The sequence below is a fragment of the Biomphalaria glabrata genome, chromosome 10 (genome assembly GCF_947242115.1).
Source record: "Biomphalaria glabrata chromosome 10, xgBioGlab47.1, whole genome shotgun sequence".
Lineage (NCBI taxonomy): Eukaryota > Metazoa > Mollusca > Gastropoda > Planorbidae > Biomphalaria > Biomphalaria glabrata.
This window is the reverse complement of record NC_074720.1, coordinates 3,515,499-3,540,900: the sequence shown is the minus strand read 5'-3', so window position 1 is coordinate 3,540,900 and position 25,402 is coordinate 3,515,499. Positions and strand designations below refer to the sequence as shown.

The 25,402-nt window shown below is 39.8% G+C and overlaps 1 protein-coding gene across 3 annotated transcripts in view; it reads left to right on the top strand.

Moving 5' to 3' along the window:
* LOC106076141 (uncharacterized) overlaps positions 1 to 25,402 on the top strand; it is a 74,947-nt gene that overhangs the window by 7,926 nt on the left and 41,619 nt on the right. The window contains exon 1 of one of the 3 annotated variants that reach the window (XM_056043547.1): positions 1,233 to 1,745. The exons of 1 other annotated variant lie outside the window; for it this stretch is intronic. In XM_056043547.1, coding sequence (XP_055899522.1) covers positions 1,562 to 1,745 — 184 coding nt within the window. In that variant the 5' untranslated portion in view covers positions 1,233 to 1,561. Of the gene's footprint in view, positions 1 to 1,232; positions 1,746 to 13,954; positions 14,121 to 25,402 lie in introns of those variants that run through there. One more of the 3 variants, XM_056043550.1, reaches the window with a different exon arrangement.

Here is a 25,402-nt window from a genome sequence, read left to right as displayed (position 1 = left end):
GACAGCAAAAAAAAAAAAACAACAAAAAAACATGGGCCTTAGCTCCGGATGAAAAGCGTGGCAAACGAGATTATGGCTGACTCCTCTACCACCAAAGCGAAAGCCACCTGCGATAAATGGGGACGGGAGTGTCTCTCTAAAATAGGGCTCCACAGCCACATGAAAGTGTTCCTCGAGATGAGCCATAGTCGTTTCGACTAAAAGTGGCCAACAGAGATGCTTCTTCTTCGTCGTTCTCATTTTACATTTCGGAGAGTTCAGATCAGTAATCCTATATCTGTGATGAATTGGTTTCCAGATCAGGCAGTTCTCCGTATAGTTTTTCTTCTATTGGAGGGTTCTGGGGCCAGAACCTTGGACATGGTCAACATTCTCTGGTGATGCTTCCACAAGGTCAGGTTTCGCTCGTCCCGACTTTAAGCTTCCGGAACATGTGTTTTCTCATTCTGTTGTGTCCGGTTCTGAGTCGAAAATGTATGCGTTGGTCATGTCGAGATCAGATCGCTTATAATAAGCATCCTTTTTTTTTTGGTAATGGGAATGTGAGCTGGTCCACTTCTCATTCTACACTCTTTCATAATTTCTTCTGGGTATTGAGGGATTTTCATTTGTTTTGTTCATTCTTCCATCTTTGGCCAGTATGTCTGCTTTTTCATTGCCTTCTAATTCATTGTGTGCTGGAATCCATTGAGGAACAGTTTCCTTGCAACAGAGATGACAAGAAGAATTTCAGCTCAGAGGCGAGAACCTGAGATGAACTCCAATTGGTGACAAGGCAGGGAGACCTAGGTCTCCCGTACTGCCCTGGTAAGGAACTCTGCTGTTTGGCGTAGTGCCTCATAGCTTCCATACAAACATAGTGTACCACTGGATACGTCTTATTGGGACCCGGTCAGTGGAGAGGCCAGCTTGAGCACTCAAATTTTGCGCGTAGTGCATAAATGACGTCCGTTTGATCCTGTTACGTACTCTCAATTGAGTGACTAATGTGAGGCGAGAACCAACCACGGGTTCATAGTTCATTGTTTGGGTCGACATTAACTAACGTCCTTGACATTGCGGCCACATTGAGGACCATACAGTGTTGTTCAATTCGTGCCACTGGGGGTGGGGGGGGGGGGCTCGTGTTTCGCTCCATTGCGCTTGCATCCTGCTGGTTTGTTTGTTGTTTTCGTCATAGACCTTGCCCCCCCACACATACTGGTTCTCAACACATTTCTGCATGCTTTAGTCAGCGTGGCTTGTTTTCTTAAGGACCTAGGTCTCGAGTCATCAGAATAGCATTGATTTTTAAATCGGTTGGTGGATAATTCACGCTGACCTGTGTGCTGGACTCCCGCTGCTACACGGCGATCAATTCATCAATAAATCGACACATCCCCCGGCTTATCGTGGGTCGGACTGCTGTGTGCTTGATATCTCGTGACGTCACACGCTACACACCACTCGTCAGCGTGTTATTTGTTTGTAATCAGTCAATTTTTAGGTCATTGTGTCACATTTTATCAATGACCTAACTATTTCGTATTCCACTTTGACCTCAAAGACTTTAAGTCAATTCATGAATATTCGAATCTTTTCGGAAAATACAACAAAAAATTGGATGAACAAAACAAAAATGTTTGGTGCTATGCGAAGTTATATTTTAAGAAAGTATGAATCTTTGAGGTGGACGTGCTTACGAATTATTCGGAATGTGTTGAAGTTTCCTGCAATTCTTATGGCTTGGTACCTCGACTGGATTTGTAAGTTACCCTTATAATCACCCATTACTACATTCTTAAGCTACCCTTATACTCACCCACTACTACATTCTTAAGTTACCCTTATACTCACTCACTTCTACATTCTTAAGTTACCCTTATACTCACCCACTTCTACATTCTTAAGTTACTCTTATACTCTCCCATTACTACATTCTTAAGTTACCCTTATACTCACCCACTACTTAATTCTTAGGCTACCTTTATACTCACACACTACTAGATTCATAGGTTATCCTTATACCAGGGCCCGCCTTAGGCATAGGCATCCGCCTAGGGCCTTTGATTGGTGTGGGGGGCTCGCACACGATTTTTTTAGAGAAGAAATCGCGAAACTTGTTATTATTGGAATGCACTAGGTTTTTATTAAATTGCATTATTATTTATTTTTTTTTTGCATATTTTTATATTTCATTTGGGGTTTCCAATTATCTAAGGACGGCCCTGATTATACTCACCCATTAGTAGATTTGTGTATTATCCTTAGTCAATTCATGAATATTTGAATATTTTGAATATCAAATACAAACGAATTTGTTTCACATAATAAAAATGTTTGGTGCTATGAGAAGTTATATTTTAAGAAAGTATGAATCTTTGAGGTGGACATGGTTATGAATTATTCGGAATGTGTTGAAGTTTCCTGCAATTCTTATGACTGGATTTGTAAGTTATTCTTATACTCACCCACTACTAAATTCTTAAACTACTCTTATACTCAAGAATAAAGGAAAGAATAAGATTTTGTTACTGTAACAAAAGTGCTAGTCATTACGACTTGAGTATTTTCACACACCACTTCGTCAGAAACATCATGGCGGTACCACTGCGTGTGAGCTTTGAATGAGTCTTTGATTTATAAGGCTATTTCTTTGATTTAAAAAAATGTATTTCTGTTGTTTTAAAAGCTAAGATAAGAATGTCAATCAAATCGAGTAGGATTATTTTTGTCCATGTTTAGTAAAAAGGGGCGTAGTTGCTGAGCGCTTGGCTTCCGAACCTATGGTCCTGGGACCGAATCTCGGTGAAGACTGGGATTTTGAATTTCGTGATTTTTAGCCCACCTAACTATAATGAGTACCTAACTGAAGTTGGTCGTTAACCGGTGGCCAAAGAAATAGATGACCTTTACCATCATCTGCCCTATAGACGCAAGGTCTGAAAGGGGAACTTTTGAAGTAGGAAAGTATTTATGCACGTCTGTAGAGGGGGGAATTTTTGTGACCAAGTCAGGTTGCCTCGCTTCACACTGTAAGGTTAGGAAGCACTTACCTTGTTGAATTTGTTGTACAGCAAACTGAACATAATGTTCTAACATTTGCCCTGAAATGGGTGGATGTTTACTTTGGGGATTGTCCCTTCATTTAGCTTTCTGTTTGCTCAGATCTGTGTGTGGGTATGTGTGCCTGCAGTCTGCTTCTGTTCGCTTAACATTTGACAGAATAGTTTGTGCACAAGAATGCACTGTTTCTTAAAACGTCTGTTATAAAGAACATAAGAAACATAACTCGTGCTGGTTTTTGTTTGTTTGTTTTTTTTTTTGTTTTTTTGCGTTCTCAAAGTTGGCAACTTTTTATAAAAACCTAATCGTTTATAGTTTAGTGAATCCATTTTTACTTTAAATGTTTTTATGACCAGTTTTAAAGTGTTACAGATAGTCAAATGTCAGCAAAATTACTGGATATAGATGTGATGTGTTTTTTTTTTTTAATCAGTCAAAACAGAAGTGAACTTGTTACAAAGCTTTTAGCAACTCACTCTTGCCTATTGTTCTGGTAAAAATTTCACACTCACATAAAATTTCACACTCACACAAAATTTCAAACTCACACAAAATTTCTCACTCACACAAAATTTCACACTCACAAAAAATTTCACACTCACACAAAATTTCACACTCACACAAAATTTCTCACTCACACAAAATTTCTCCTGCACCCATTCTCGGATCATGTTGAAACTTTGCATAATTATTCACTGGCAGGCATGAATAAATAAATAAAAATTAACCTGTTAGTCGATTAATCACTGGTAATTATTTTGTTTGATACCAGCAATGGAAATTAATCCTCCAGTATTTACAGATACGTCTAAATATGTAGGGCTTCGTCCCTTTATTTTACATAATTGAACACGTTATTTCTCCCGCACCCATTCTCGAATCATGTTGAAACTTTAAGCAACTATTTATTGTACCCAACAAAACATGAATCAACTTTAAAAAATTAAAAAATTACCAATTGGTCTATTAATTATCTTTTATTAGTTATTTTGTTTGATATCGAATAATGGAAATAACATAACGTCTACATTATTGAGAGATATTTGTAAAGTGCAGAGTTCTTCCTCGTTCATGGACATATTTTTTTTTTATAGTGTGCTTGTTTTTAAAATTAGAATTATGGTTAGAGAAAGCGTGAATATTTGCTCTTGATGTTTATGATAGAAGTCCATATAACGATTATTTTGGACCTTGGAATAGCATTAATAGTGAAGAAAATGTCTTTCCAAAAGATTATTGTCTTGGAAAGGTTAAGCACACAAGATTATCTATGACTTGTTCTAAAACAAATAAATTTAAACATATTAATCCACGAAATTTTATACCGGTACATCACTATCTCTGCAATGAAACTGATGCATTACCCCGGTATAATTCCCCCCCCCCCCCCAAATCTCTCACAGGGGGGAGACTTGAAGTACAAGGTGCACATTGGTGACCTATTGATGTCGGTCAAGAGAAACAGCTGGCCAGCTTTGGCTGTGTTGATGACTCAAATGACCCAAGCTGATTATGGTGATCGATGCGTCCTTGGGTGGGCGGATTATGTTTGTCCAGTGTGACTGCCCCCCCCCCCCCCAGCAGATTGCATGTACCAAGGCCGTGAATATTGATTGCTTTATGTTTCGGCCACTTTACACCAATACAGCTGGGCTTGAGTCATTGGTTTGATTTAGTGCATGCCATTAAATAATTAGCTCGATCACAGTTTTTGGTTTTATCACAAGTCAATAATGAGTTAGCTTCCTAGAGACAGAAGACTAAAAAGTAAAGTAGAGATGTTAGGATACAACTTATTTAGATTAGTTTGCCGTTTTAACTCATTGTTGTTGTTTTTCTCTGTCTACTCGCATAGCGCCTTGAGCAGACATTATCTTTGTGTTAACAGCGGGTCATAAATAAAAGTGTTATTACAACAAATAAAAAGCTAAATTAACTCTTTCAATCCTAGACAAACACGTATTTTAAACATCGGTTGAATTTTTTTTTTTAAAGATTGAGACAAGACTTTTCGATGTGCTTTTTAATCAAATTTAATAAGGGATAGTACTAATTACGTTTATTTCCCTAGAAGTATCTCAATCTGTTTATAATTGTCACTTGGCCAGCACATCGACCAACCGCCTTTACTTTTCCCAATGTCAGGTACCCATTAGAGTTGAGTGGACTCAGGGGAGCCCTGCAAATCCCGAAATTGCAGATCCCGGTTTCTTCACTCCTCGTTTCGGACGCCAAGTGCTTTACCAATTAGCCTCCATATATATATATATATATATATATATATATCATGGGTGTAGCCAGCATTTTTTTCGGGGGGTGTGGTTGGGGGGCGGGAAAAAAATTATATGTATATATATGTGTATACATAATCTTAATTACATTCTGACCCTTAATTCTTTCGGAAGACGTTTATTGTTCCCTAGAATAGGTTCTTCCTGAAGTTAGTGGGAAAATTGTAGACTCCCCGCCATTGCCAGCAAGGGGCTCTGGGGGAGCTTTAGGAGCTTACCCTAGCGCGGGCGGAGCACCGCCGCCAAGCACTATTTCTGGTACTGAAAGCCAACAAAATGCATATTCTGAGGTATCTACAGTGCATTTTCCTGCTATTAAAAAGTTTTATTTCAAAAACCTAGTGTGCTATTCTTACTGACTTCGGCGCATTTGCCGTCAAGCTGTTTCCACAAAAATCTGTCACTGGTAATGTCTGAAGCCTCTTCCCACCTGCTCTGAGGACCTCCATGAATGTGTGGCGCCAAGTTGTACTAGGATGTCATCGCAAATTTTATTTTGCGTAATTCATTTTGTCGGAAGTTTATCGTAAATTTTAGAGGGGGTTTTTAAATCAAAATCTTCCTTACTTGTTCTCTTAGATTTGGGGATTGTCGTTTGAATTTTTGTTTGTTTTGTTTTATAGAAGAGGGGGATTTAAATGCAAAACCCCCCTGTTAGGGGGATCTAAACTCAAAACCCCCTAGTAGGGTTTAGTATTAAAATAAATAAACAAAATCAAAGCAAAAAATCAGTCACTAAATTCCGCCCCCCCCCTCTCTGGCTACGCCCATGATATATATTTATATAAAGCTGTATTTTTATTTGCCCGTGTCCTCTAAGCGAAAAGTGACTATTGTTAAGCTAATCCATGGCTAGGGCTGTGCGTTGTGTGCGTGCACGTCTACGTGGGTGCAGAGGTTTGGTATCAGTCCAATTACAGCCTAAGGCCTAAGCATCTGTTACGTAAAAGTACACAACAGTCTCGTACTGTTGACGTAAGCCATGTAGACTTAATAAGCCAAGTATTACGTTCTAAGGAATCACGTGACTATCGATTTCCCCAGGGACAACTTGACCCGAAGTTTCCGATTTGTTACAAAATTCTGAGACAATTTTTGTTTGTTCTCCCCCCCCCTCCATTTTTTTTTTTTTTACTTTTATCTTTGCCTCGTTTTCTTTTTTCCTAAGTAATCTCAGTGAGAGTGGATACAGATAAGATTTATAATAACAAGGAAATAATGGGGGGAGCCCCCGGGGGATGTGGAAACTAATATGCCGGCTTCCTTTCCTGGACTAGTTCGTTTTATTTTTGGGCTCCACACATCACGAGTAGGAATCCAACATTTGTTAGGGCAGGGGTTCTCAACCTTTGGATCGCGACCCCCCTTGGGGGGTCGATTGACGATTTGCCAGGGGTCGCCTAAGACCATCAAAAATAAGGATTGTTATTGTCTATTCTTCTATTGCCGTGTGTGTCTGGGTTGGGGGGGGGGGGGTCGCGGCAGAGTGGCAAATTGTAAAAAGGGGTCGCCGAGCTTAAAAGGTTGAGAACCGCTGTGTTAGGGAATAGAATTTGAATGACGCTGACTAGCCTCAAACTACTTCTGAGATACCGGTATTGGTTAGATGCTTCTTTTCTTGTTTGAGAATGTCCACACCACCACTTGATGGTGTTTTGATCCCAAGATTTAGTGTGTGTGTGATCTTCTTGTCGTTGTCTTGGCCACATATAACTGTGGTTGGGCATCATGTCTTGTGGCCGTTGCGCTGGCCACACATAACTGTGGTTGGACATCATGTCTTGTGGCCGTTGTGCTGGCCACACATAACTGTGGTTGGACATCATGTTTTGTGGTCGTTGTGCTGGCCACACATAACTGTGGTTGGACATCATGTCTTGTGGCCGTTGTGCTGGCCACACATAACTGTGGATGGACATCATGTTTTGTGGTCGTTGCGCTGGCCACACATAACAGTGGTTGGACATCATGTCTTGTGGCCGTTGTGCTGGCCACACATAACAGTGGTTGGACATCATGTTTTGTGGTCGTTGCGCTGGCCACACATAACAGTGGTTGGGCATCATGTCTTGTGGCCGTTGTGCTGGCCACACATAACTGTGGTTGGACATCATGTCTTGTGGCCGTTGTGCTGGCCACACATAACTGTGGTTGGACATCATGTCTTGTGGTCGTTGCGCTGGCCACACATAACAGTGGTTGGACATCATGTCTTGTGGCCGTTGTGCTGGCCACACATAACTGTGGTTGGACATCATGTCTTGTGGCCGTTGTGCTGGCCACACATAACTGTGGATGGACATCATGTTTTGTGGTCGTTGCGCTGGCCACACATAACTGTGGTTGGACATCATGTCTTGTGGCCGTTGTGCTGGCCACACATAACTGTGGATGGACATCATGTTTTGTGGTCGTTACGCTGGCCACACATAACAGTGGTTGGACATCATGTCTTGTGATCGTTGCGCTGGCCACACATAACTGTGGTTGGACATCATGTTTTGTGGCCGTTGTGCTGGCCACACATAACAGTGGTTGGACATCATGTTTTGTGGTCGTTGCGCTGGCCACACATAACAGTGGTTGGGCATCATGTCTTGTGGCCGTTGTGCTGGCCACGTATAACTGTGGTTGGGCATCATGTCTTGTGGCCGTTGTGCTGGCCACACATAACTGTGGATGGACATCATGTTTTGTGGTCGTTGCGCTGGCCACACATAACAGTGGTTGGGCATCATGTCTTGTGGCCGTTGTGCTGGCCACACATAACAGTGGTTGGACATCATGTCTTGTGGCCGTTGTGCTGGCCACACATAACAGTGGTTGGACATCATGTCTTGTGGTCGTTGCGCTGGCCACACATAACTGTGGTTGGACATCATGTTTTGTGGCCGTTGTGCTGGCCACACATAACTGTGGTTGGACATCATGTCTTGTGGTCGTTGTTGTAGGCCACACATACCTGTGGATGGACATCATGTCTTTTGGTCGTTGTCCTACTGTGCTTGGACATCATGCCTTGTGGTCGTTGTGCTGGTCACGCATAACTGTCCTTGGACCTCATGTCTTGTTGGCCACACTCGACTGTATGCTAAAACTCACATCTTTTTTGTGCACTGCATGTCTTGATCTCGTCAAGACCACTCTGCTGCTTTTACGGTCATTCCTTTTTTACATTTTCGTGTTAGCTTTGTGTATTTATAGATCCGTCACACATTTTCAAGCGTGTTGACTGCAAGGGCTTAGATATGGGATACTCTTTTGTCATCTTGTATAATAATGTACATTGAGACATCTTTGTATTCTAACACTACACGTTCTGTAACAAGCAGACGGCGGAGAGTGTTCTTTGTCTTCCGGGTAGATTTCTCTCCCCATATTTTTTGGACACGGACAAGTATCGTCCCTTTATACATTAACTCTTTCTCTACGTAATTATTTTACTACATTCTGGTGGAATCAACGCTGGTATCGTCAGTTAGGAGAGAAAGAGTTGATGAAGTCCAGTGCCTTGACCTCGACTATGTGCTGCACCTTTCTACTGCCTGTTTTCACAGCCGAGCTGCAGCGATTGTTGCGCTTGTGGTCACCAAAATATCCAGCATTGGTGACCTTCACGATAATCTAAGCAATGTCAAGGACACTAAATGGAACTTAAATGTTGCCAACTAAATAACAGTTACACAGAGTTAAGAAGACCTGATTCTGAAGTGCTCAAAAGTGCAAATAATTATCACTTTAAAAAAAAAACATAGCTTGTCAACACTTTTGTTAGCCTTTACACCGGAAACGCCAAAAAAAAAAAAAAGCTTGCTATTTATGGATTTGCATCCGTGTATGAAAACCTTCAGCAGAAAAAAATTGCTGGAGCTTGAAGTCTACATTGCCAGTTTGAAAGAGAATTGAAGCGATACCATTCGTTCTAGAAGGCTTCAGCACTAACCTGCGACGTCACAACCTGTGGGCAGTACAGACCAGTGACGTGGCATCGAGCTCTCGGTCCAAACTGCCCGCAGGTTGCGACGTCGGAGGTCAGTGTTCAGGCCTTCTTTGACGATTGGTCTCGATTAAAGCGACCTGTCCACTCTGTGCCTAGGGGCCTCAAACAAGATAATTGAGTAAATTGTAAGATAGATCTACAGCAGGGGTTCTCAACCTGGGGGTCGATTGACAATTTGCCAGGGGTGGCCTAAGACCATTGAAAATATGGATTTTGTTGTATATTCTTCTATTGCTGTATGTGTGTGTGGGGGGGGGGGGTCGCGGGAGAGTGGGGGATTGGAGTGGAGCATAAAAGGTTGAGAACCGCTGATCTACAGTGTAACTGTGTGGAGTGAGAGCCTTCGATGACATCATCTCCCCCTTTTTTTTCTCTTCCTTTTAGAAGATAACAAGTCCAGTGTATTGGATCAGCTGGTCCTGGATCTAATATCAAGCCACCATGTGCCGAACGTGCTTTGTATCAGTCAGGCTAATCTATTTATAGACTCTGACGCTATAACTTGCAGTTTGGTCTAAAAGTCAAAAGGTCATGTTATAGAAAGCTGATTTCCCGTTAACTTTCATATATCAATACTTCGATCGTAGATACAGCATTGCAGGCAACTTGTATTAGTACTTCGATCACAGATCCGTCCCTTCCCATTAGCATCCAGTGCGTGGCCAGAGAACCTAGCTGAGGGCTATATACATATATATATATATATATAAATATATATATATATATATATATATATATATATATATATATATATATATACACACACACACAAAGAGAGACACAGATAGATAGATAGATAGATAAATAGTGAGAGACAGAGAGAGAGTCTCCCTTTCAGACCTTGTGATCTCTGGGGGGACTGATGATGTAAAGATCGTTAAGTTTCTACTTTCAAGTCCCACGGTTTTAACTTATGTTAGAGTTGGGTGGACTCCTAGGCGTCCTTAAAATCCCGAAATTCAAAATTCCCAGTCTTCCCTGAGACTCGAACCCGAGAACCCTCGGTACGGAAGCCAAGCTTTACCACTTAGTCATCACCCCCCACCCCTTAAATGAGCTGATGTTGTTTGCTGTACCGGTACATTAAAATATAATCTTTTACTGGATATTGCCAGCCCATGTGTTTGATGCTTTTGTTGTGTAACTCTCCCTGGATCTCGTACGAAGTTTGCAATGCCCCCCCTGAGTGCTACTTATTTGACCAAAGGTGTTTAGGTGCACCGCGCACTTTGCACGCACGCACAAAGACTGCTCGCGATGACTCATTCAAAAATCGATTTTTTTTTTGCGATGCTAAAAAGTTTAATATTAAATGTGAAGTATAATGAAGCATGGCCATGTCAGTCTCACACACCAGTCGTGCTACACATGACACACTCTTAATGTGCTTACATCTACTCGTGCTAGAGATGAATTGGAGATTTGCATGCTAGTTAATCTGCTCTTTGTTAACTCTTTGATTTTTAAGATCGCGTTCACGTTTTTATTGCAAATTTTATATAGCGCATCTTTCCTACTTATATCATGCTAAGTGCGCTATGCAGTGGCGTAGCTGGGGGGCCCGGGGGGAGGAAACTTGACCCTGCATTTTTGGCATTTCACATCACGACATAATGGCGCGATATTCAATGTAAAAGCAAACTTCGGACACTCATTTGGGGGCCAGGGGGATTTTCAAATTTGGACCCCTCCTCCCTCACCCTAGCTACGCCACTGGCGCTATGGTCTAATCTCTTTAGTGGACCAATCTAGGTATGGGGTATCTGCGAGGCTTACCGCACAGCCTCAGACGCTATGTCATCACAACTCTGCTCGAGAGTTTCTCAAAGCTTTTTTTTTTACCTGGGGACCCCTTTACATAGTCGAACCTTGCCCACAGAGCCATTATTGAAAATGCCACATAAATGCTTAGTTTAGACATTACAAATGAAGGGGAAGAAAAAACAACTTTTTGTTAAAGGAGTATTTATTGAAATTATAACTTTTGTTTGAAATAATTTTTTTGGAATTATTTGGATGTGATTGATGACATTTTATGAGTAGGCCTATACTTAATGTCTTGCTCAATGTTTCTTAGTAGCACACATCTCCACAAGCAACAATTCCTAGTCGGTTTCTTTTAGTTGTGCCAAGGCTCATGACCAGTTGGAAGACACATACTACGATATAGGAATACGGAAGAGCAGTCAGCAATTTCAGTGCAATAAACAACAATGCAGGATATACAGTTGTAATCTGTTTGTGTAACCAGTATTTGCTCTATCCTTGTTCCAACATTGTCTTTATGTTCCTCATTTTGTGGATATTTCAATGGGTATTGAACTCTTTCTCTCCGTAATTATTTACCACATTCTGGTGGAATCAACGTTGTTATCGTCATTTAGGAGAGAAAGAGTTACGCTGCTCTTGCATTGTTGTGGATTCATCTCTGTTTGAAATCTTTGTCCACGCACAGAAGTTTTCAGCACCCAATCTGGAATAACCAAGTGAAGAATGTCTTCAAATATTTCGTTTATGTCGTCTAGAATAGTACGTACTAGACATTAAACAGCAATAAATGGCGAGTTGATTATTATTTTAAAAAATCATCCGATCGGATAAACTGGGCTCTAGCGAAGTGATTTTAATTGTATACAATTTCCATATTTCTGCGGACCCCTTAGGTCGACTTACGGAGCCCAGTTTGAGAACCAATGTTTTTTTCTGGTAGAGATATAATGTGTTCCTTATTTTATTTCATAATGATTGTTATTATATTTTGTAATGAAAACAAGGACGAGAAATAGAAGTCTTCTATGTATAGTAGCTCTTGCTGTTCTGCGCTCCTTTTTTTTCCCACCTTTATCCACACATATAGTCAGGGCCGGCCTTAGGCCACTGCAGCCTATGCGGTCGCAGTAGGCCCCGCGCTAATTCTAATAAGTGTACATTATTAAATTAAACCATTATAACGCATATAAAATAACAGGGTTTTCGCGACCTCCTGATTTTCCAGGGCCTCCAGGAAATCTCACGAAAAGGCAAAATATACGATAAAGTCCTGAACTTTTTTTTTTTTTGAATTTATTCAAATCTCCTGAAGAATAGACGAAATTAACATTTTGGGGTGCCAATAAATAAAAAGTGGCATTGCGAGCTTTCATTTGATAAAAATTTATTGCAAAGACGAAAGTAGGCCTATTTTCTAATTCAAAAAAAAAAATAATTTTGACATTATGCTTATCCCCTACCCAGACTAGGCACCGCGCGATCCTTTTCGCATAGGTCCCCGCAAATGCTAGGGCAGGCCCTGCATATAGTGACACATACATCCACATTTTCTAATGTTCCCATTCTTTATATTTATACATTCACTGTGAAATGACTAAGGTGGCAGCTCTGTGCAAACTAGATGTTGCGAGAATATTGTTTTGTTGACAAAGGGAGGTCAGTGCGGCTTTCCAAAGCTGATCGATTTATTGCTTTCTGTTCCGAGTGTTATGTAAGTATGAAGTGTTTACTTTCAATTGTTGGATTGGTATCACAGTCTAGTGGGGGGTCCAGAGAACAGGTTGTGAAAAGAGGTTGAGTCATTGACCTTTGAGGTTTCATGTTGTAAACAAAGCCTTCTCTTGCGTCTTTCTTATGCGTTAACACGTCCCGAAACAATATCATTAGTAAGTGCGTCACGTCTGTATGTCACATCTATATGGTGGGTTTATATGTGTTACGTCAAATAAATTTGATTGACGTGAGAGTATTGCCCGGTCAGGTTATGGGGTACATTGACCTGCACGTATCCGCTGGGCAAAAAAAAAGTAAGCTTTGGTGTCAAATTGAGCGGAACACTTTACTTTTAGGCTAAATAAAGTCTTGACGTTTTTGTTTTTTTTAGTTTTAGTCTTTATTATAATTGTATCGTCCAATAGTATGTATGGTTAATTTCAAAAGAAAATGTCATTAGTACACTTTCCATAGGAAAACATTAAAATAACATCCTCCTTTCTTTTCAAATTGTTTTCTTAACTAACAAGTTTATTTCTGATATAGGGAAGAACATTTGTACCATTTTAATCTCAATTAAGGGTGGCTTCCTGGTCGTGTGGTCTGCGTGCATGACTTATCGATGGTCCCGGGTTCAAACATTTTTTTTTAAATTTCGTTTGATCACACCTTTTACCAAGTATCTCCACACACACACACACACACATTGTCACATATACACTATCTCTTTCTCTCTCACTCTCTCTCTCTCTCTCTCTCTCTCACACACACAGATATATATTATCATACCTTTTCACCGTTTTCTATTTGCATGTATTTTTTTTAAGAAGCGCTCTCCGCCAGTAATGGACTTACCCTACTCTTCCCATTTTTCACCATCCGCTGGTCCGCCGTGGACCTCCAGGGCACGCGAACCCCAGATTGAGAAACTCTCGCGAATTAGCTCAAACTTTTGATTCCACCACAAGTAAGACATTGGAAGACACAGGTAGCCGCTGACCCTGTGCGAAGTACGGGAGAGTCTTTGCTGACTAAACCAGGGTCGATAACTTAGACCACATGTTGACTCAGTGTGTGTGTGTGTGTGTGGAGAGAGGGGGGGTCATGGGGGTGAGCGAAGAAAAAAAAATCTTTAAGGCTGCAGTTAATCAACATGAAAGAGGCAATGTGTTGAAAGAACGTGAGGGATTATTGCATTGAACTTTTGTTTCGTCCTTGTGTGTGGCCTGGGACCTTCCTCTCACCATGTAAGACTTTTCGCTGACGGCTAGATATGAGCAGCAAGGTGAACTCTGGGACAGGTAACATACTTCTAGTTAACTATTGAAACCTGAACACTGTGGCCAAACATTTTGGTTTGAATTAACTCAAATCTTGTTCCTTGCTTTGGTTTTGTCTCTGCCCTTCCGCAGCTTGGTATTTTGCCCCAGGTCTGGGTATTTTCATTTCTTACTAATTGTTGGTGATTTTTTTATTTTCTATTGTAACACTATTTTCTTGTATATAAAAAAGGTAATAATATTTACTAATGTTAAAATACAATATAGGCCTTTTTCATTAAGGCTAGCCCTAATTGATTTTTGTAGTCGAAATAGCTTACTTCCTGGGCTGGAGGGATTTTCATGTTTGTATTGCGTGTGTATATTAATCATGGACGTTTGAAATGAAGATGACTATTTTCTGGATATTTCCCTTCAACGTTTAAAACGTCCACATCTAGACGACGTTTTTTCATCGACTCTTGAATTGTGGGAATTTTATTTTCTAAACTTGTTCATATATTTGCTATATCTATAACCGTATTTTTTCTTAGACAAGTCTAAAAAATGTTAATTTTGTGTCCATTCTGGGTGTGTGTGTGTGTTTTTTTTTTTTTAAATTGGGGTAAAAGTGAGAGAGTGTTCAGCTGGGGGTTGGGGAAATCTTACAATGCTTCGTTTCAGATGTGGAAGTTTTTTTTTTTAAAGGCGGGGGGGGGGGGGGGGGTTCTCGTTTCATTGGTCGAAATAAAGTGTTCGTCTTATCTCCCCCAGAAGCTGCCACAGTGTACACACACTTACTAGCTCCACCACGCCGCAGTGTTTCAAAGACATAAAAAAAAGTTCCTAAATATATCGAGCTCAACGTGAAGAATGTCAGGTACCGGCACGACATCTGGTCCCTTTTTTTTTTTTTTTTTATCTCCTGGAAGTAATGAAATCAAAATTTCTAATCTTTGCTGATACATTTTTTTTCTTTTGTTTCGGTCAGTACATCAGTCTTTCGTGGCGTGAAAATTTTAATCTTGTTCAACATAAAGCGATGTTTCAGACTTTACGGACTAGGACTTTCACAATTTATTTATTTAAATTTGTTGATAAAGTAAGTAACCGATAGTTGGATGGTTTGTCTGTCGCTAGTCTATTAACTTCAAAATATTATATATTTATTATTGTGCTGAATATCTTTTGCAGCAAGAGTTTCCTCCCTTTCTAGTCTCTCAACAGCGTCAACTAGACTTTAGTTGACCTGTCAATTTTCTGCCCCCTGGTCATGTTAGTTTGTCCTTGACCTTTTTTTGAAAGGATTCTCCCCCTCCCTCAAGACTAGGGGGTGGTGGGTTTTCACTTCTGTCAAATATTGGCTCCAGATGAGCCGGCGTCTTATCTTACCGTCTGCGTCTGTGCCGCTCTGCACGCAGGACATTTTACAGGTGTCGCCTCAGGTGAGGGAACGCTGGGCGTATCTGAGTTGTCAGGGTCACGTGATCATCTCGTCTATGCAAGGAAACAATAATAATTGTATGATAAAATCAGTGATTTTTTTTAATTCATTCAACCCTAACTGTTTAGAGCTCACCCCCCCCCATTGATCTCAGACAAACAACAACCTATCTGTTTCAAACTTTTTTTTTTTTACATTAGTCATTTTAGCTCTCGTGTTTATGTTTTTAATGTTATCGCAGCGCCTTGAGCCTACATTTTGTTTGTTAACAGCGCTCTATGAATAAAATTATTATTATTAACTATTATGGTAGAAATGCGTATGCTATCTTTGTTAGCGTATAAGAATTAACTCCTTCAAAAAAAGGGGGGGGGGGTTTGGATCAACTGTATGGAAAAGCAAAATATGCATTTCATACATATGTATGGCTAGAACAGGGGTCGCCAACCTGCGGTTCGCGAGCCACATGCGGCTCTTTAGTTCCATGCGCAAATATTATTTATTTTATTGAACCCTTCTCCATGTCTTGAAATGTAACATATTTGCGGGTGGAAGATATTCAATTTTCTTCTGCCTTATCACTTGATATAGATGAGTCTTACGACATAAAAGACACGGCACAAGTTGGCCTTTTTGTAAGGCATATGTCTTCCCAAGTTCAAAAATGAAGAACTTCTAGGATTGCTACCGCTCTCGTGACAAACCAAAGGAAAAGATAGAGCTAATGTCGTGCAAAAATACACTGAAGACAATAAAATCGATATAAATAAATCGTGGAGCCAGAAGTATGACAGGAAAATAAAAAGGGGCAACTACGATTCTTTGGCGCAAAATTAAACCATGAAATTTTTACGTTTCTATGCATAATATACAAAGAAGCGCTTTGTGTCCAAGCATTTCCGGACGAAATAGTTGAGGTCATGAATTTGTTAATCAAGATTTCTAACAGCATCTTGTTAAAAGCATTCTACCATCGTCAGTTGAAAGAATTCTTAACGAAATGTTCCGAAGAACAAAAAATCTTGCGGCTCTTTAGAAACGTTGAAATTTTGTAAATAGTAATTTTTGGCTCTTCCAACTCAAAAGGTTGCCGACCCCTGGTCTAGAAGACAAGTCTTATAATGAATCAAAATAAAAACCACATGCTTTTTTGTAGCCGGTGAAGGCCTCGTGACCCAAACATCCTTGTTTTTCCTTTGTTCCAGTAGGGTTTGCTATATGTATGTTTATTGTATTGTTCCATATCTTTGGAAGCGTGGAACCTTTTTTCCAGACTACATTGTAGCTCTGTAACAAAGATGTTCTGTTTACTGTTACAACATCACGTGATCGGAATAATTATCCTCCGCACTCTCGTCACCTGATCTAACGTGGGATCAAAGAACGGGATTTAAATCCAAAGCACGTATTAGCACAGCAGTGGTGACAGTTTTGTTGTGGTAACACAGCAGTGGTGACAGTTTTGTTGCAGTAGCACAGCAGTGGTGACAGTTTTGTTGTAGTAGCACAGCAGTGGTGACAGTTTTGTTGTAGTAGCACAGCAGTGGTGACAGTTTTGTTGTAGTAGCACAGCAGTGGTGACAGTTTTTGTTGCAGTAGCACAGCAGTGGTGACAGTTTTGTTGTAGTAGCACAGCAGTGGTGACAATTTTGTTGTAGTAGCACAGCAGTGGTGACAGTTTTGTTGTAGTAGCACAGCAGTGGTGACAGTTTTGTTGTAGTAGCATAGCAGTGGTGACAGTTTTGTTGTAGTAACACAGCAGTGGTGACAGTTTTGTTGTAGTAGCACAGCAGTGGTGACAGTTTTGTTGTAGTAGCATAGCAGTGGTGACAGTTTTGTTGCAGTTTTTGTTGTAGTAGCACAGCAGTGGTGACAGTTTTGTTGTAGTAGCACAGCAGTGGTGACAATTTTGTTGTAGTAGCACAGCAGTGGTGACAGTTTTGTTGTAATAGCACAGCAGTGATGACAGTTTTGTTGTAGTAGCATAGCAGTGGTGACAGTTTTTGTTGCAGTAGCACAGCCGTGGTGACAGTTTTGTTGCAGTAAATTAGCAGTGGTGACAGTTTTTGTTGCAGTAGCACAGCCGTGGTGACAGTTTTTGTTGTAGTAGCACAGCAGTGGTGACAGTTTTGTTGTAGTAGCACAACAGTGGTGACAGTTTTGTTGTAGTAGCACAGCAGTGGTGACAGTTTTGTTGTAGTAGCACAACAGTGGTGACAGTTTTTGTTGTAGTAGCACAGCAGTGGTGACAGTTTTGTTGTAGTAGCACAACAGTGGTGACAGTTTTGTTGTAGTAGCACAGCAGTGATGACAGTTTTGTTGTAGTAGCATAGCAGTGGTGACAGTTTTTGTTGCAGTAGCACAGCCGTGGTGACAGTTTTGTTGCAGTAGCACAGCAGTGGTGACAGTTTTTGTTGCAGTAGCACAGCCGTGGTGACAGTTTTGTTGCAGTAGCACAGCAGTGGTGACAGTTTTTGTTGTAGTAGCACAGCAGTGGTGACAGTTTTGTTGTAGTAGCACAACAGTGGTGACAGTTTTGTTGTAGTAGCACAGCAGTGGTGACAGTTTTGTTGTAGTAGCACAACAGTGGTGACAGTTTTGTTGTAGTAGCACAACAGTGGTGACAGTTTTGTTGTAGTAGCACAACAGTGGTGACAGTTTTTGTTGTAGTAGCACAGCAGTGGTGACAGTTTTGTTGTAGTAGCACAACAGTGGTGACAGTTTTGTTGTAGTAGCACAGCAGTGATGACAGTTTTGTTGTAGTAGCATAGCAGTGGTGACAGTTTTTGTTGCAGTTGCACAGCCGTGGTGACAGTTTTGTTGCAGTAGCACAGCAGTGGTGACAGTTTTTGTTGCAGTAGCACAGCCGTGGTGACAGTTTTGTTGCAGTAGCACAGCAGTGGTGACAGTTTTTGTTGTAGTAGCACAGCAGTGGTGACAGTTTTGTTGTAGTAGCACAACAGTGGTGACAGTTTTGTTGTAGTAGCACAGCAGTGGTGACAGTTTTGTTGTAGTAGCACAACAGTGGTGACAGTTTTGTTGTAGTAGCACAACAGTGGTGACAGTTTTGTTGTAGTAGCACAGCAGTGGTGACAGTTTTGTTGTAGTACCAATGAAATACTTGATTACACTAGAAACATTATTTCGCAACAGTTGCTCAGTGGATAATTTGGTAGACGACACTTATCGATTAGTTCAGTCTTGTATGTGTCTGTAACGGTCTCTAATTGAAAAAAAAAGTATAGTTCCCCTTTCAGGTACCCCTATTAGAGCTGGGTGGAATCTGGCGCCCAAAGATCCCGAAATTAATAATCAGTCTTCATCGGGATTCAAGCCCTGACCTCCGGCTCAGAAGCCAAGCGCTTTACCGCTCAGCCACCGCGCCTCCTGTAATGATCTACTTGGAATTCTACTTCTAGATTAAAACGAACGATTCTTTGGTGTGAGACATTTTTATTTCATTTTTCCAAAAGCAATTATTTCTGAACGAACGCCTACATTTAGGCTGCCATGTTTTGCCATTATCTGACAAAGGCCTTATAGTTACACTTCCTCTTGTCTGTCTCACAAATTTCTGTTCACTTTATTTCCCCCAGTTCTCTTTCTGGGATGATGTTCAAACGTGACACAATTATTCATTGTCCCAAACAAAACATGAATCCATCAAAACAATTAACCAGTCAATGAATGAATGAATTAATTAATTGTTTGGTATAGAAAAGGGAATTAGAGTATTGAAAGAATAGCTCTGGAAAATAATTTTAAAAAGAAAACACATTTTAATAATATCTATAGTTGAATATCGAAAGTCATGCGCTTCTTCGCCCAACCACCTTCACTTTTTCTCAAAGCCTTTCCTTCTCATTTGAACTTTTGTTGATGATAAGTTCGCCATTTCCGGAAGTCGTTATACACTAAGATTTCTGGGATTACAATTGTCACATGACTGCATCCGAGACGAGGCCAAGATAGAAAAACTTTCGGATGTGTTCAATACCAAATAAAACGTAAGTGTCATGAACACCTTCAACTTCACGTTGACACGTGTAGCGGTAAAATGGATGAACTTGACCCCAGGTGTACGCAACGTAATTTTTGATTAATCCATAAGTCAAAAAACTAAAAGGAGAAAAAAAAACACGCTTGTGGTGAACTAGTCGATGAGGGGGTAAAGACATGCTCTCTCTCACGTAGTCGCAAAGGTTGGTGTGAGCGTTTCCAAACAAAAGCCACAGTCCCCTGGCTTCTCTACCCATTGGTCAGTGCATAGAGTTTGTGTTTGCAGACTTTCAAGTATAAAAGGGGCAGCTTGCTCTTTTGTTGACGTTTATTCTGAGTGTGTGTCTCTTGACAAGTTTTAGCCCTGCGATGTTGTGCTTGTGTTTTATTATCGAAAGTCTTGGGTTGTTGTTTTGTTTTTTAAGACTTGGGAACAACATTTCAACAAGTGATCAGTAAACGTTTAGTAAGTCAAGTGGATGTCAACTAAATAGATATCAGTAAATCTTTCTGCAACTTAATTTGGTAACTTAGAATATCAGTAAATCTTTCTGCAACTTAATTTGGTAACTTGGAATATCAGTAAATCTTTCTGCAACTTAATTTGGTAACTTAGAATATCAGTAAATCTTTCTGCAACTTAATTTGGTAACTTGGAATATCAGTAAATCTTTCTGCAACTTATTTTGGTAACTTAGAATATCAGCAAATCTCTCTACAACTTATTTTGGTAACTTGGAATATATGTCAATCTTTCTGCAACATATTTTGGTAACTTGGAATATCAGCAAATCTCTCTGCAACTTATTTTGGTAACTTGGAATATATGTCAATCTATCTGCAACATATTCTGGTAACTTGGAATATCAGTAAATCTTTCTGCAACTTAATTTGGTAACTTGGAATATCAGTAAATCTTTCTGCAACATATTTTGGTAACTTGGAATATATGTAAATCTTTCTGCAACATATTTTGGTAACTTGGAATATCAGTAAATCTTTCTGCAACTTATTTTGGTAACTTGGAATATATGTAAATCTATCTGCAACATATTTTGGTAACTTAGAATATATGTAAATCTATCTGCAACATATTCTGGTAACTTGGAATATCAGTAAATCTATCTGCAACATATTTTGGTAACTTGGAATATCAGTAAATCTTTCTGCAACATATTCTGGTAACTTACAACTTTGATCCTAATCTCTTTCTTTGTCACATCATTTTGGATTTTTTTTTAAGCTGATTGTTTTGAAGGAAAAAAATTAAGATGATTAGTGCTAGAATTTTTAATGGTAAAAAAATGTTAGATTTTTAGTTGGGGAAAAAAGCTAGAAATATGGTTAGTAAAAAGTCTTTTGATTTTAAATGTTTTTAAAACGAATTCTAATTGGTTCATGGCTTTGAGGAAAGTGTTTTCTTGTTTGTATGGGTAGGGACTTGGATCGTCTTTTTCTCAATGGTGTTTTGGTCAGGTTAATTGATGTCATTCTTTTGAGAACCTTTGTTTATGTTAGGTAGATCAGTGAATTGGTTGATGATTTTCTTACCACTGAATTGGGAATGGTATGCTTGGCACGGGCATGGAAACTGTGGGATATGTGTGTGCTGTGGTAGCAGCAATGACTGATGTGGTGTGATCTATTGATATGTACATTCTAATAATGTCTTAATCACTTCGGTGATCTCCATCTTTGTATTACAAACTTGCAGCTGGTATGACTGATTTTGTTTGTTTTGAATTTAGCTACTTCCATTGCCGGCATCTCCTGCAATGTACCACCCTATTATCTTAATACTGGTATTTTTTTTTGTAACTGACACTTTTGTTTTTTATTGGGTTGGGCTGGGGTAATTTTTGTGTTTAGAATATGTGGATACATATGTTTTAATTTATTTAAATACAATTTTCATTGAAAAGAAAAGTGTTTTAGAAAAGGTTTGCATAAGTTTGATGTGCATAAAGTGAAATTAATTCAAAATAAGGAAAGCCTACCTAGCACCTATTTCTGCAAATGGTATGATTGCGAGTAGCGCCCCCTTAACTTGTTATGTAATCCCAGTATTATGAATTGTTTAACTGCCTCAATGCTTACACATTCATCTATACGCTGCACTTGCATGGCGCATACCTTTAGACTAATGGACCTTGTGGTGACATTGGGGAAACTCGTCCAAGACTGACAGTGGCAGACGTGACCCGGGGAGTTCATTGCATTAACCTTGCCAGATAAGGAAAGAAATTGCACATATAATAGTGATACACTTTCATTGGTCAGGGCTTCGTATCTCAGTAACTAGTGTTATTGTGTGATGACTAGAAGATGTGTGTATTTCTAAGTTGGACTATTAGTTTGGACTTTTTTTTAAAGCGTTGAATGCATAGATCATTGAAATATGTTAATCTCGGAGACATATTTTAAAAGAGATTGGTTTCTGTATGACATTAAGCCTGTGCCTTTATCTGCAGTGTATTGTTTACGTAGCGTAATTAAATTTGGGATTATTTTGCAATCGATTTCACGTGCCCTCAGCTTCTATATCAGCGGTTCTCAACCTTTTATGCTCGGCGACCCCTTTTTACAATCCCCAACTCTGCCGCGACCCCCCCCCCCCCCCACTCACACACAGCAATAGAAGAGTAGACATTATGCAATCCATATTTTTGATGGTCTTAGGCGACCCCTGGCAAATCGTCAGTCGACCCCTAAGGGGGTCGCGACCCACAGGTTGAGAACCCATGTTTTATATTGTTCTCTTCAATGAATTTTAAAATTACTTAAACGAAACAAAACATTTAGAAAAAATAGTATATATATTTATATATATATACAGCATGAACAACATGATATAGGAAATGTGGCCTGTGATTAAGTTTCCCAATTAAAACTTGATGTTTACTCATAGGGACACACGAGATGGACTCCATTAACACTGTTGGACGGTTTGTGTGTAGGACTTACTGATTCAAAGTATACATTTGGGTCGCTATAGTTATTTCTTAATATTGGGGGGGGGGGGTAAATAGTTAATTAGTAATTTTGTGGCCATCTCTTTATTTACCCCCCCCCACCCCCGCCTTTTTGTGTCACGTTAAATCAACTCTCTTTTTCGCTCTTTCTTTCTCCCTCTCCTCTGTTTCTCTAACCCTCTTAATCTCTCTCTCTCTCTCTCTCTCTCTCAATCTTCAAAAGTGTATTTAAAAAACTCATCTTTCTTTCCGGGTGATTCGAAGGTAAAAGAAAAAAAACAACAAATAATTGAGATTAGAGATCTACTTAACATGAACGACTATATAATTGTTTTCGTGTATGATGTTACAATCTTACATCCATATCTATCTATTTATCTTGCTATCTATCCATCCATCTATCTATCTTTCTTACCACAATTTGCTAGCTCAAAAACAAAACCTAAGGAAATACACAGAAAGACACAAAGAGGCAACTTTCGTATTCCATTCGCTAGGGCAAGTGGTCCTTCTTCCCTATTGCTGTTAGGACATGGAATGGGTTGCCTGAATCAGCCATAAAAACAAACGATTTAGCAGAGTTTAGGTCAATGATTAACATGCATGACTAGATTGACACATGAAATATATAGGACGTAATTATCTTCTTTTTAGAAGTAACGTCTGTAATCTTATCTATCAATCTCTATCTTATTTGTATCTAGATCTATCTCTTTACATAGCTATATCATTGATTTTAATTGCCTAGTACGTATTTCTAGAAAGATGTCATGCTAAGCTTGTTTTTTTGAAATTGTATTAACTCTTTCTCTCCTAATCGACGATGTTATCGTTGATTTGACTCCCATTAAACTAAATTGATTATTTAATTTATAAACTTTAATTTGTGTTGTGTAAAAAGAGCATGCATTCCACTATGATTTGATACCAAATATAACATTTTCTGATAACAAACAAAAAATTATTTAAGTTATAATCAGAACACGGTTGTGAAATACAAATGAGTAAAATGAATATTACTCTCGGAATGAGGAAAATAATTACGGAGAGAAAGAGTTAAGTTGCCACTAGAACTCTCCCAAGACCCGAAGAGAATATTGTTACGTATTTCTGAATCTTCTGGCTAGATGTATTAGTTGGCACACAAATAAAAACACAGCAAAGAACTTGACGACTAAACTTTCAGTATCATATAACTTTAATGACTATTAACTCTAACAATTCGTTACTGTAACATGTAGCGTAGAAGACTGTACAATATCTGTCAGTTTACAGTTAGCTATACTTCGTTGCAATTCATCTCTTCACTTCGTTGCAATTCATCTCTTCTCAACTTGCATCGAGCCGTATTCCACAGAACAGACCAACGACACACTTCCCAGTGTCGCTCCAGGTCTCCTAAAGCTGAACCAAGTCGTAACAGACCAACGACACTCTTCCCAGTGTCGCTCCAGGTCTCCCAAAGCTGAACCAAGTCGTACTCTCGTCTACCACATCAGAGCCGCACACGTCTTACATCGACTGTATCGACTGTAACGGCTCAAGTCCACTGTAGTTCGCTGTATAGACTTTAACGACAGTAGTCCACTCCAGTTAACTCTACCCTAGTTAACTTGCATCGAGTCGTACACATTTCTCTTCCACAGAGCCGCACACGTCTTACATAGTCTGTATCGACTGTAACGGCTCACTCACGACTCCATACGACTGACTTTCACATTAACTCTCTGGCTTATATAGAGTCCCTAATCGCTTGTCCAAAGTTGCACAAACACGGCTAGTATTCTCTGAAATAACACCTGAGGAAACGTCACATCCTGTCTCTATTTATACACGTAGATTCCAGAAAACACTCGATGCAGTGTCATCAAGTCGGGGTCACTACGTTGACCTCTACCTATCACTGTTCATTTGTAACACTGCCCCCTTCTTAGATCTGTTCGTCCCGAACAGATTCTACTTCATCACGATACTGATGAAATCGATCGACGATCAATTAGGAAGCTTTGGTGGTTGCCCCCTTCTTATAGATGTTTTTTTCAATCTGGCAGTTGTCCATCTTCTTTCCATAGAAGAATGGGAGCCAAATCCTCATTTTTCAGCAGTTCCTCACAAATGTTTTCATCAATCTTGGTATGGAAACAACGACGTTCAGATGACGACATTGGGCACTCTTGTCGAGAAAATTCATCAGCATTCTAACGAGTTCGTGCTTCACTGGCTGAGTTTTACATTTTCAAGCATCTTTTTACAGATGGGTTAGGCTTTTTCCAGAGCTTCTTCAGAGATGACCAGGTTCATTACAGTACAGCAATATTCACATGTTCTTCTTACAACAGCAACTGACTTTGGGTTTGTACGATGCCTGTTGGGTTGATCTTCTTGTACAGTTCTGTCACAGATGGTTACTCACTACAGTTCTGACATCTTAAACTACTTCTTTTCTGTCCTTCTTGCTTCTGACTTAATTAGCGTTCTTCTAAAACCTCTGTTATACTTCATCAACCTATTCTCATGAGGAATGTTCTTAGATTATTCATTAGTGGCTTCACACTTTCAACTGATTCGTAAGGCTTTCTTCTTTGGTCTGATGGTTCCGGACAGAATCTTTCTAAAAACATGGGCTGTGGAGTTTCATCAGTGCAGGTGGGGGTCTATCAGTGGGAGAAGTGGTGAGCTTGTTTTCTAACAACATGGGCTATGGAGTTTCATAAATGCAGGTGGGGGTCTATCAGTGGGAGAAGGGGTGGGTTTGTATCTTGATCTTGTTGGAGCCATCCACGTTGCACTCTGCATATGTCGCTTTCTCCGCCTCCTCAATTTGATATTTCTTTGGTTGCGTTGATGTTGTTGTCGTTGTCTTGCTTTCTTGTCGATCCATGCTGATGGCAGCGACTTAGCAGATAGGA